At 40.1% G+C, this 14,038-nt stretch overlaps 1 protein-coding gene across 1 annotated transcript in view; it reads right to left on the reverse strand.

Moving 5' to 3' along the window:
- Window positions 1-6,591: 6,591 nt before the first annotated feature.
- The window catches only part of LOC114054221 (GRB2-associated and regulator of MAPK protein 1), a 205,015-nt gene continuing 197,568 nt past the window's right edge, over window positions 6,592-14,038 (reverse strand). The window contains exons 5-6 of the mRNA XM_027877393.1: window positions 9,925-10,091; window positions 6,592-8,385 (exon numbers count right to left, since the gene is read on the reverse strand). Coding sequence (XP_027733194.1) covers window positions 7,485-8,385; window positions 9,925-10,091 — 1,068 coding nt within the window. The 3' untranslated portion in view covers window positions 6,592-7,484. The remainder of the gene's footprint in view (window positions 8,386-9,924; window positions 10,092-14,038) is intronic.

Genomic DNA, 14,038 nt, shown 5'->3' on the forward strand with positions numbered 1-14,038 from the left:
TGGGAGATTCTAGAGATGCAATCAATCCATATGACTTAAGAGATATGGAGAGAGAAGAATGACTGAAGGAAACTCAGTGGCTGTTCAAAAAACTTTCAGAACGCCTGTGCTCCATCAGTCCCAGCCTCCCCAGTGGCAAAGATTACAGGCACGTGCTGCCTGACCTAGCCTTTAAGGGGAATTTTTTTTTTTTTAAGAAAAAATAAGAAGTAACAGGCAGGCTTCCATGCATGCCTTTCTACAGAAGACCAAATCTTCACAGTGTGCAACTAACCAAGACGGTTACTAATATTTGACTAGATCTGTGACCTCATTGGTGTAGAGAGCTTCCAGTGATGAACTTCCTCAAACAATGCTTATAATCATCTTTGCAACTTCTAGACTTAGAGAGTTGTCTAGTGGTATCAAGAGGTTGAGTGACTTGCCTAGGGTCACACAACCAGTATGTATCAGAGGTAAGACTTGAATCCAGGTCTTTCTGACTGCAAGGCTAACTCTCTACCCATAACTCCATGCTGGTACAGAGGAGAATAGCCAACACATATTTCACTTAAAGAGTTGAAGAGCATTCTGTAATGATTTTGGTCTAGAATTAAATTGGAGGAGAAATAATTGGATTGTATTTGGAAAATTATATGATATTTTCAGAGCAATTGATTTACTACTGACACAAAAACTCATCAGTGGGAGACCAGTAGTCTCCCACTGCTGCTACAAGGCTGAGTAATAGATCCCAAGAGAGCTGAGTGAGAGGCAGCATAGTGTAGCAGACAGAGACATGGCCTGAAAAAAGAAAGACCTCATTTCAAGTCCTGTCTCTGATACATAATGGATGTGTGACCATGGGCAAATCACTTAACCTCTCAGTGATCCAGGGAAACCTTTCAGTGATCCAGGGAATCTTCTAGAAGCTGAAGATCAGGTGGATCTGAACTGCTGGAAGGAATTTCCTCCCTGGAGTTGTTTACACCAGTGAAATCACAGGTCTGGCCCAAAAGAAACAAAAACTAAAATGGTAATTGAAAAATAAAAATTGTGGGTGATCCAAAGGTCAATAAAAAGACTATGATGCCTGCAAGCGGGTTATAATGTATTTCCAATGATGGACTACGTAAGATGTGGTGGTGCCAATGGTGTCATTAAGGGCATGTATGAACAGAAATGGAAATGGGATTAAGAGTTAGCTGGGGTCAACATAAATGCTGCCTTGGTATCCACAAAGTATTAAAAAAAAAAAAACCTAGAGGAAGGCCTCTGGCATAGTGATAAGGTCCTCTAGCAGCCTTAGTAGTCAGTCAGGTAATAAATATTTATTAAGCACCTACTATGCGCCAGGCACTATGTTAAGCATCAGGGATACAAAAAGTCCCTGCCTCAAGGGAGTATATTTCTTATCTGAACATACCAGAGAGGAGCACCAGGCAAGCTTTCCTGGAAGATGTTACAGCACACAGCATCCCATAGACATTTCTAGTTATATACAGCCATAGGTCTAGGAATATAGATGATGTGTGGGCCTTTCATGCAGCCTGAGGGAGGGATGAAAAGAGAGGGGGAGGTTGGTGTTACTGGTGCAAATGGTGACTGGGGTAGAACCATGGAGATGGATCTTTATCCACTTGAATATTGCCAGATTTTGAGGAACAAAATTATCAGGAAGTGAATTCTATTGATGTGTTACACTGATTAGGTCCCTCCTAGTTAACACATTTTTCTTAAAGGGAACCACTGTCTGCCTGAAATAATATCTAACCTATGTATAGTGTCATACAGTTTGCAGATCACTTTACACATTATCTCATTTGATCTTCATAACTTTAGGAGGTAGGTGCTATTCTTATTCCCATTTCAAAGATGAGGAAACTGAGGCTGAGAGGTTGTGACTTGCCCAGAATCATGTGCCTAAGTCTCTGAAGCAGAATTTGGACTCAGATCTTCCTGATCCTAAATCCAACTGTGATACCTAGCTCCATCCACTATGCCATCTAGTTGCCTTGAAAGTTTCTGGATTTAATCCATTCCACTGGCATCATTACCTTTTGCTCCTCCCCACACACCCCCTTTTTAATGCTTGGATCTATTTGTCTTCTCAAATTCTGGTCTGAGAAGACAAACATCCATCCTAGTTCTTGGCTGTCACCCTTTAGTTGAAGACAAAGCTACCAAGTTTTCTTGGAAAGCCACCATAGTCTCTTCTAAACCTGTCAGGTGAGTGGCTTCTTTCTTGATTCATAGAATATTGTAATCCTTGCCAGTATTTTCCAGAATCCTTCCCACACACCTTGATGGATTTCCAATGACAAAATTCTTTCAGTTTTTCTCCATCTCCAGTTCTCCAAGATATTTAAAATTTTATAGCATGTCAACTAAACTCTTTGCTATACAAGAAGCATTACACAGAAGAGTAAGTGCAAAAAAAAAAAGAGCAACTTTAACAAAGTTCCTTTTATTGATGGACATCATTGTAATCATTCAACAATGAACTTAGACTTCAGATACTGTTAATCGTGAGGTACACAACGGGTCCATCAGGTAATGCTCCTGAAAAGAATGTGTTTGTTACTTTATAGTTGGCAATCCACGTTTTCCAAGTAAAGAACTTATGTAAAAATGGTTACAAAATGCTTTAAAAAAAGAATACATTTCTTAGATTCAAGTCACCCCAGACCTTCAGAATCAAATAAGTTCTTTCTAATTTTAGACAAGTTCACACAATGTTTTAAATGGGAATTTAACAAGGAAATCGGGGGGGAAAGGGGGGAGATTTTTATCCAAGAAATGCCACTACATGGGATTATAAGCCAGGAAAACCTGCAGACCTGAGAGAAGACAATTTAATTGAAAGAGCTCTAATAACTCATAGTTTACAGAACAAAGTTACAAAACTCAGCAAAAACACAGAAACCACTCGAATATTATTTTTACACGTTGTTTTTTATGACTTAAAAACTTTAAATGAGGTGAATTTCAAAACACCAAGTTTTGAAGTCTTATTATGTTTTATCCATAATGTTTTGCCATTCTAATTTCTAAGCAATATCCCCTTCCCCCCAAAGTAAAGTCTTATCAGCATTTTCACTGTCTTTTCTTTAGAACATAATGGACTTGGCCCTTAACAGATTGAAACCTTGACCAAGTTAATAAGATGAAGAAATTGTTAATAGTTGAGCTACTTAATGGTGGACACCTCCTTAAAGTCATACACAAAAGCATACTTGGCTTTTTTTTTTTTTTTTGGTAGTCTGAGAATGAAAACTCCTTTATACAGAGGAAAAGCTTGGGAGTCAAGACTCTTGGGTATTGGCTCTAACTCTGACCCTAATGCCTTCACTGACTTTGGGACTACCAGTCAGCCAAGAAGTCAGTCATCCCAAACACTGAGGCTACTTCATGAGCATGAGGAAAGGCCTCTTGAGACAGAAGACAGGCCAGAAAGAAGCTTGTAGCTACAGGCTAAATTTATTATAAACTTAAAAATTAAAGCAAGCAATACATAATAGAGACCGATGGTTTCATGGACAATCTTTTTCTGTATCTATCTATCTATCTATATATATATATATACACACATACACACAAAGTATGTGTGTATATACATATATATATACACACAGTATATAGTGTATATATGTATATACACACACACACACACCCATTTTATTTGGCTTAGTGTTCAGAGTAAATTTAAAATAAAAACAAAACAAGGAATGGCCTCTTGGCTGCTCAAAATGCTTAAGACAAGAGCACTGATACAGCCATACATGCCTACCTCTTGGGGGAAGCTTGCAGCTAGTACAGAGGTGAATATGGTATGGAGTCATATGTGGTGCACATAAAAAGTTGTCTGAAAGCGAAATGGCTGACACGAACCCTTTTGTAACAGTTTCCACAGGGTTACTGTTTTGTGGGTGGTGGTTGTGTTTTTATACTTCCATACAAAGAAACCTTCCACATGGTTGCTCTGGGTAACCAGTTAACTGAACCTTTATCAAAGTGAATGTCAAATGCAGAGCAAAACAAGTAAGTTTTCTCCATCTGTAAAGTTAGGCAGTTTGGGTTTAAGAAGAGTAGCCTGAGAGGCCTGGAAACACATGAATTTAATTTTCCCTATTTTATGAGGGTTGTCTATGCTCTCCTATGAGCTCCTGGGATGAAAGAATCTGAAACATTTCCTCCTAACATTAGTTCCATTTAAGAGTTTGGTGGGTGTGTAGCCTCCTTTGCTTTAAGATTTCAGAAAGATTACTTAATAGATTAAACAAAAGAAGGCCTGTGGGGCTGAGCTGGGACACTTTCCCCCATCACTGATGAGTATCTGGTTTCCATTTACTGTGTGGACCTCACCAAGTGCACAGGAAATATCTAATCTTCTGAGCTATGAGGTAGCCTCACTGACTTTTCCTGGCCGTGATGGGCAGCAGGAGGCCTTACTCCGTCAGGATATATGTACACGCTGAGTTCTGGTGGCAAAATCCTGGTGGTGAGAATGAAAGATGATTTCCTTTCCACCTCTGCACCATGTTACTTGTTATAGCTATGACTCTTTTACAGAGCTATTCGTGCTCTGTCTAGTCCGGGTGTCTGAGGACTGTTGACAACAGCCACCAAACTCTATGCTTGCTTACTGTAGCTCTTGGAAGAGAACATAGTTTATGCTTATTTATGGTTTACAGAAGACAGAAGATATTTATTATAACTGAAAAAAAAAGGGAAACACTCCACTCCATAACAAAAGACACACAGAAGTGAATTATTAGCAGGAGACAGTGGAATTTTGTTACAAAAGTATTTCTAGCCTTGATGATTTTAAACATTATCAAATTTTTTTTTTTAAATCACCTTCCTTTTCAAGTTGACTGGGAAAGGGAGGAAGTGCAGGGAGAGAATCTCTTTCAAAAAGTATGTACCCTTACCATCAAATCTGGCAAATTCAGAGGAATTCACGTCAATCACCTTGACATTACTCTTGCCCTCAACCACAAGAACCAGGTTATTTTTATAGTGACAAGCAGGAGACAATTTTTAATAAATCATTTCTCTTAAGAAACTTCTGGTTAGGCATAAACAAACCAACAAGAGAAGGGCTGAGCTCCTGTGTAAGGGCAGAATGAAGACTTTGCAAAAATTCAGTCCTACTTTCCTTCCTAAATTGGGGAACTATGCAGCTAAATGCCAAGAGACTTAAAACTGATTCATCAGGGTGTAGCTAAAAGGAACCTTTCCAGTCCTTGGGTTATGTTATATTCTTTCCTTTCCAGAGAAACAGATCTAAAAGGTTTAATTTTTGATAGAATCTTATGAGTTCTTCAGTGTAGGTAATGCCTAGTGTGTGAAAACTCCCTTCACCAATAGAGTGGCTCTTTCTCCTGTACCTTTCAAGTATTAGAAAGTTGACCAGGGTGGGGGGTAGGGAGTGCCTGGATATCATTGAGAGGTTAAGTCATTTGTTTGTGGTCACAAAGCTAACACATGTCTGAAGTGAGACCTGAACTCAAATCTTTTTGATGCCAAGGCTGGCATTCTATCCATCACACAGTGTTGACTACTTGTGTAATCAAGTCAAGACTTGAACGCAAGTCATTTGACCTCCTAGGGTCTTTTTAAAAATATCTATACCATTAGAGGATTGCTCTAGATGGCTTTTAAAGTCCTTTCCAGGTTGGGTTACAAAACTGCACAACACAATGATAGGAGGCTACAAGTCAACATCTTTCCGAGGTATATCAGTCTCCCCCTGCCCACCTTTTTTTAAACCAGATCCATGATTTTATTGGTTTAGAGAGCTCTAGATAAGAAATTCCCTCTACCAACATAGGGCAGTACCTGCTCCACAAATTCTAGACTTAAAGAATTGCCTAGAACACTGAGAGGAACTAAGTGTCTTGGTCAAGGTCACACAGCCAGCATGTGTTAGAGGAACCAAGATCAGCTCTCTATTCTCCCCATTTTTTCCATTCTCCAGCAGCGCCTTTTAACGTCCAGTTTCAGGAAAGAGTTTTGCAGGCTTTTTTAGGAAAGGAAAACAAAAAAAACAAAAACCCCTCCCATCCTCCATGTCAGCACAGATACTTATGAGAAGAAAAAAAAAAGATGAGTGAAAAGCAAGAGTTATTTCTTTTTGTTATATTAGTATATTAGCATATTGCAACTCCCTTGTCATGACACGGATTAAAGCTAACTCCTGAATGATGAGCACAAGGGCTTATCAGATAGAAGAGTTAATGAAAATGTCTTCTCATCTATAAAGAGTATCCCAAAAATCTTAGTTCAGTTTTAAGCTTTAACAAATCTAAAACTGCACTAAGATTTTTGAGACACCAATTTTTTTTTTAATGTCTCTAATTGGTAGAAGGGCCAGAGAATACAACAGGATAACAAAGAATGTCATTTCTGGCTTCTGGGATCAACCAATGCATAAAATATAAGGAAAACCTATTTAGACTGATGGTCTCTAAACTTTCCCCATCAGAAGAATGAGAATCCAAGTTGGATGCACATTGAGCCTCAGTATCCCACAATGATAATGACACAATGATGCAAAAGATTTCTTCTCTGCCTCCTAAACTATAGTGGACTAAAAAGACAAAGTCATTCTGTATTGATCTGGCTTCAGGTTTCTTTATTAAAAAGTACAAGAAGATTCACATAGGAGTCCCAGGGTTCCAAGGATTTTTAGCAGTCACTGTGTCTATGTTATTTCTGTGAAAGTAAATGACATTTCTAAGTCCTAATACCTTGATGGAGAGTTTAAACTATTATTTAAATGATCTGACTCAGAGTGTAGTTTTGAAGCATATTTGTATATATTGTAGTTTTTCTCTGCTAAGCAAAAGCAGCAGCAGTTATAGGTAAATTACTATTATCATAGTTTATTATTACTTAGGGCATGTAACATACCCTAATTCTATCAACACGTGACTCTCAGAACATTGACAACTTTGGGTAAAAAGAACTGCACTAAGCATACAACATTTTCATTTTCAGAGGATTAGCATAGCCACCTTTAAAACATTTTCAGGCACTAGAATCAAAAGAATGAGCATTAAACAAGCCACCCGACGGAGCACAGCATCTAGTTAACTGTCTGAAGTCAACCCTCGAAAGAAAAGGATTCTTGGTCACAAGAGTATTTTGGATTTACAACTTTCAGCTTTGGCTGTTCAATAATAAATATCACACCTTCTTAGCATAAACCTACCTGGGCAAACATCCTAACATTCCCTTTTCTCTTTTAGCAGCTGCTGGGTGTTGAGTGATGTACAAGGCACACCTCTAAAGTGTTCTCTATGGCATTTTTATTGTCATACAAAATAGCCTGGTTCACCATCCAAAAACTTAATCTGCATAGTAAAAGTTTCTACCACTATTTACAGAGGGGTTTTAGTGCAAAAAAAAAATTAATAATAATGAAATTATGTACTAAGCCCTACCCTTTCTAGCACATCAATCCATCAGTTTTATTCAGTGCCAGATGGGCCTCTGGGCTATATCTTGGGCCGCCAGCCATTAATAAACTGTAGTATTTTCTTCACTTGGAGTTTGCTAAGCTTGAAGTCCTCTGAGAGGATTTCTTCAGTTAGCTGGACTAGCAAATTCCCATCGATCTTTTCAGTAACAAAGAACGAGATGACATCTTCTGACAAACCAATGAACCGCAGTGATTTGGACACTTCCTCTATAGAAAGTCCTGACAGGTCGGTGGGCGGTTGCCATGGGGAACCATCACCACAAGATCTTGGCGCTAACTGGAGGTGAAGGGGAGAGGAAAAAGGATAAGAAATAGAGAAAATGTCTTGTGTGCCTTTTTTAACAAAATACTGATCCTCTGAGAGGTCTGGTGAGCCAGGTTTAGGGTCTTCCTCAGCACCATCTATTTTCAGAGGCAAAGGAAACGATTCTGGGGCCAGTTTCTCCTCAGTTAGTTTGGGTGCTCTCGGGGGTAAGGCTGGGCATGAATGACTCTGTTTTGCCGGGCTTGTTGCTAGGGTCTTCTCATCCGTGCACTCTAAAGAGTAACTGGCTGACTTAGGACAGCCAGACATGCCACCTGTGAACTCTGCTGGACCTGACTGGGTGGAGCCCACATAGAGGTCACACCCTTCAAAATCAAAAGCGGCTGGACAGTTTCTTTTTGGGGTGCCCGGTGTCTTCTGCCTAGGGTAACTGTAACTTTTGCTCGGATCCAACAGGAAGTCATTCCTGTTCTCACTCTCCGTTGCTCCCAAGAAATGGCTAGGCCATGACAGTCTAGAGGACAGAGCATCAGCAGTGGGGCTTCCAAAGGGAGATCTGCTAAGTTCCAGAGATTCAGTCTTCATCCTGTTACAAGGATAGCACGAAACAGAAGCACTTTCTGAAGGACTCATTGGGTCACTCTCAGTGACACTGTTTAAAAGCAAAGATACACAGAAGGGGAAGTTAGCAAAAAATGATTCCTAATCAATCAATCAATCAATTAATCAACAGGTATTAAGTGCCTACTATGTGCCAGGCACTGTGCTAAGCCCAAAGCCATCACTATCCAGAGATACTGATTATAAACTAAAAAAAGAGTTAGGGAAAACTCTTAACAGTATTTCTCATAGTAAACCACTCATTCACCTCAGACTTCTAAATGTTAGGTTTTGAAAAGTGTTAACAGTGTTAGCTAAATATCAGTAGAACATCACATTAATTAATATTCCCTGGCCCCTCAACCCCACCTCATCCCAGCACTACCTCTGCAAGAAAAAATCCTTCACACTTGTAACAAATCACTGAAAACTAGTTTATCTTAACAGAGATTTAGGTCCTAGAATGACCAAGAGCATTTTTAAGAAGGGTTTTCCTTTAAAATCTAAAGGAGATTAGCATTTGGGATGTTATGTTCAGTTCTGAAAACTACTGATTTATCTGAATTTTAATAGGGACACTCACATTGGAGTATGTGTTAAAAGGGCAAACCAAGAAGGGTCTGAAAGCCATGTTCCCTCAAAACAGTTGAAAAAATATGGATGCTCGGGTGGGGGAAATAAAGGCACAAGAAGCACATGTTTTAACTATTTGAGGGAGCTGATATGTGGATGCAGGAGCAAGACATTACAGAAGATAAGTCAGTGGAAGTTATAGAGGTAAATTTTGGCCTGACTCAAGCATGCACTTCCTAATAGTTATAGCTGTCCATCAATGAAATAGACTCCCTCATAATGTAGTGAGCTTCTCTTCACTGAAGTATTCAGGTACAGTTTGATGACTACAGCTTAAGCATGTGAGGAAGAACATTCCTATAAACTGGGCTTAGTACAACTGAGGTTATACTAGGGAACCTTTAAGACCCTTCAGGGCTTCAGAATTTTATGAATCTGTGATCTTACAAGCCTGCAAAATGTTTCAGTGGCTTGTGGTGGCTACTACCAATAGTAACTATAAAGGAAAGAAATGAGGGTACACATGTTATCTAAGTTTTAGGTGCCTCCCAGCACCTAACACAGTCCTTTACACAAAACAGGCATTTAATAAATGCTTGCTGAATGAATGAAAAAAGTCATTGGTTTGAGATCATTTATGTTTTCCTACTGCCTTTACTGCACCAACCTCTATTAGTTATTTCCGCTGAGTATCCAGTTAACCCTTACCAATCATAGGGTATATCATTTCCTTTTACAGGAGGAGAGTATAATCCTTAATAATTTAACACTGAGTTCCTCCAAGATGAATTCTGTTTTTCTCTCTTCTTGGGGTACTGGCTCAGCCCTAAAATGCTGCATTTCAAAGGTAGGTTCAAAAGAGCATCCTTTACATAATTTTACTCCTAAATTCCTTTCAGAACATTTTGCCTCTTGATTCTTCATTCCCTTTTAAGTTCACAGACCTCCACAGACCAGAGATTGGAAGAACCATGTTGAATGGTGCTTGCTAGGGAGACCTCTCAGCTCTAATACTTACATGTTGTGCAGCCCCGAAGAATAGTAGGACAAGGTAGGGCTAGGGGAACGTGTCTGTTGCCTCACTAGTTTAGCTGATCGAGGAGGAATGGAAGGACTTGTTGATGAAGGCTTTGCACTTCTGGGTGGAACAGGTGGTGCGTTCAAGAGTCGGCATTCTTCCCTGACCTAGAAAAAGAGAATAAATACTCCAGATTAGCAACAGAACTGGACAACACCTCTAGGTGCTGGTGTGAGCCTGGTGTGTTAAGCCTCTCCTTTTAAAAATAATGGAATCAGAAAGGGAGGGAACCAGGGAAGGCCTGGCACTCACAACTGTTAGCTAATACATTCTGCCAGAGATAATATCAGCTACCTGTCAAATGCATTCAAGCACAGATTGGTTTTGAAAGAAGTGGTTTGATGAGTACTGGTAACTGTCCAAATACTGTAGCTAAAATGTTTAACTAACTTTAAAGTAACTTTGGATGAAAAGCTAGCAAAAAAGTGAAAGATTACAAAGTGAAAAGGATATAAGGCTAACATGACATTTATATAGGATTAGCTGAAGCTCTCATACTGTTATTGTAGTCATTCACTGATGCCAACTCCCTTGAAATGATTCAGAGTTTAGAAAAGAATATACATCTTCTTGATCATAGGCTAAACTCTGGTTTTGAGATGCAACACTAAGACAGCCCTCTGGATCGAAAAATGGGCTTTCTTGCAAATGCCAAGCTGTAAGCATTCATCACCTGTCCTTGACCTTCATGTAAGATTGGCTGACCCCTGAACTGAGCCTGGGTTCCAGCTGCCATCTTCACAATGCTCATCCACACAGTGCTCTCCTAGAAGTCAATTTTTTAGGCCAAGTATACTTTAACTGTAATTGTCTCATTCAGACAGCAGGGGGAGGTTTATGCCCGGTTCTGCTCCTGTAATCCAATTCCAGAAGCATAGGAGTACACGATCCACACCATAGTTAATAAATAAATAAATGAAAAAGGAATTGGGGGCGGTAATATCATGGAAGTGCCAAACCTGTCTGCAGAGCAGCCCCATCTTTCTGCTAAAGCAGCTCCTAGGTGTTCACCCATAGGAGAATGAAAATTACTTCAAATGTTAATATTTAAACCTTTACCTTTGCAGTGAAAAAGGTAAGTCAAGATTCTCAAAGCTACCCATATTCTCCCCCTCCACAGCCCATCAGGGACTTTCTCTTCTGTTGTTCCACCAATTCCACCACCACCAACCCCTCTTTTTTTTTGTTTGCTTTGGTTGTAAGTGCCCCTTATGAAAAAGTCACTGGACTGGGAATCAGAAGGAACTGGGGTTTCTGTCTAACTTTGTCACTTACTTGCGCAAACTCAGAGGCAACTCTCTGGGCTCTCTCATCTGTCCAATAAAAAAGGCCCGAAATAACTGATCTCTAAGGCCTATTCTGATTTTCAAATTCTATGATGACTGAGCCAAGGTGCCTGCTTTGGGGTCTTAGAATCAATCAATATCAATCAACAAGGCAGGTAGGGGCTCAGTTGTGAAGGGCTTTAAATATCAAATTAAGGAACAGTAAAGAGCTTTAAAAGCTAAAAAGAGGCCTTTGCCTTTACATTTAATCCTAGAACTAAAAAGGGAGCCACTGGAGCTTACTGAGCACGGGAGTGATATGGTCAGACCTCAGCTTTTAAAAAGTCATTTTGGCAGCTGTGTGGAAGATAAAGGCAGGGAGACCAATTAGGGTGGGATGCTTGGATTGAAAAAAGTAAGGCTGGAAGAGGATGGGGACAAATAGGAAGGATTTTTCACACAAAGGCCCCCATGGTAAATTAGAGTCTGACTTTCAGCCCACTTGTTTTCTACCACTCAGAACGCTGGGGCTCTGATTGTTTTGTTTCTCCCACCCCCATTTTCAAATAAATCTGAATTACCAGTAAGCCTACACAACAGGGAAGTCATCTTTCTCCTAATTTACTTAATGGTCTTATCTACTCTGAGGTAGCCAGCCAGACACACCAATTTTAGAGTCACAGGTTGTAGGAATCAACCTTAGAGGTTACCCAGTCCAACTTCCTCATTTTACAGATAAGGAAATAGAGGCACAAAGGGACTCCACCCTCCATCCCTGGGCTATTAACAGTTAGTCACTTTTCAAATAGGAGGAGAGAGTTTGGGAAGGGGGAATATATTATGAAAAATGCATCTGCTTCCTCTAGGAAGCTCTGAAATGGGGGATCAACTCTAAAATAGGATTTATTTCCAAAGGGAGACTAACATTTTAAATTATAATGAATGTTACAAGGAACATTTCAGCCAACATAAGTCTTGGGTCACAGCAAGTAGGCTATTCTGTTGTGCTCATATAGAAGAGGGCAGCTAGGTGGCATAGTGAATACAGTGCCTGGCCTGGAGACAGGAAGAATAGAGTTCAAATGTGGCCTCAGACACCAGCTGTGGGATGCTGGGTAAACCTCTTAACCCTATTTGTCTCAGTTTCCTCATCTGGAGAAGGAAATGGCAACCCCACTTGAGTATCTTTGCCAAGAACACCCCAAATGGGTTCTTGAAGAGTCAGGAAAGACTGAACAACAACAAAAGTACAGAAAAAGTTGTTACAGTCACTTCCTTCAAGCTGTCCTTCTCACCAACGTCAGTTACTTGAAAAAGACAGGGTTTGATCTGTCTACCTCCTTTCCTTGGATGTCCAAGCATGCCTTTCTTTGGGTAGAAGGTCTATAGGAAAGCTGTGGAGGGGATTACTGTAGTTTGCCTTGAGTAAGGAGCAAAGGAAGATAGGGAAGAGACATCCTCTACCCTCCCCTCCCCTGTGGCAATGGGTATTTCTAGTCACTGTATTGCAGAAAGTTTACTAGGTTTGGAGCCAAAGGCCATGGCCTCAAATCCCAGTTTAACTTCTCTGGGTTTTTGTCTCTTTTTATATTCTCAGAGATTAACACAGTGCCCAGCACATAGTAGGTGCTTTTACCTAATTCATAAAACAAAGGGACCCGGCCAAATAACTTTTGAGATCTCTTTTAGCCTAAATCTAGGACCCTATCTATGACAGTACAATTGGGATCCCCTAAATAACCTGAGTCATAAAGCAAATCAGATTTATAGTCTCTCCAATTAAAGGAAATGCCCATAAGGAAAAAAATGGAGTTAAAGGGAACATTAAAATGTATCTGAGAGCTCCTTTACCCTGTTATCCATTTTCCCCGCCTCATCGTAACAGCAAAGGTTAAAATGAATAAGGCAAGGACCTAGACGTATGTTTATGATTGGAAACAATTTTGTACTGCTAAGCACAAAATAAGCAATCATTTCTGATTGGGGAGAGAGTGCTGACATCCCAAGCCAGATCTCAGGAGGCCCTTATTTAACATGGTATGGAAATGTGCATGCTCTAGTTAGAGAGGAAGGTGGTCATGTTACTAGCTCAGCTAGCTAGCATCTAAATAGTGCTTTAAAATTTGTAAAGTGCTTTACAAATATCATCTCGTTTTATCCTCATAACAACCTTGGGAGGTAGGTGCTATTATTATCCCCATTTTACAGATGAGAACACTGAGATAGACAGAAGTGAAATGACTGCCCAGGATCACACAGCTAGTAAGTTTATGAGGAGGGATCTGAACTCAGGTCTTCCTGACTCCAGGTCCAGCTAGCTATCTATCCATCTTTCTTACCCAGCTGTTGACTCAGAGAGATAAGAAAGAGCCCCTGGTATCTTTGCTTCTCCTGCTTATAAGCAGTGTCATTGACTGGGACACAAAAGGCGATTCCAGGGAGGTTAATTTACCTGCCCCCAGATTCCTCTCCAAGTTTTCCTATTCAATGTAATTTTCTCTCGCGTTACAATTTTGGCATATTGTTTAACTCAGGTATGTGGCTTTCACTATGTCACTCCTTTGTTCTAAGACCTTTAGTAGCTCATTGCTGATCACGGGCTACAGTACAAACTCCTTTTCCTATTTTACACTCACATTCCTCTATAATTTGAACTTTTCCATCCTTAATGCCTGCTATCATCCATTGTAACCACCTACAAAGCAAGGGTCCAGGGATGGGGGTGGAGGTGAGGATGGGGGTGGGAGGGGATGTTCCACACTGCTTTATTGTGGCCAAGGGGCTTCTAT

The sequence above is a fragment of the Vombatus ursinus genome, unplaced genomic scaffold, assembly GCF_900497805.2.
Source record: "Vombatus ursinus unplaced genomic scaffold, bare-nosed wombat genome assembly UNPS02014812.1, whole genome shotgun sequence".
Taxonomy (NCBI): Eukaryota; Metazoa; Chordata; class Mammalia; order Diprotodontia; family Vombatidae; genus Vombatus; species Vombatus ursinus.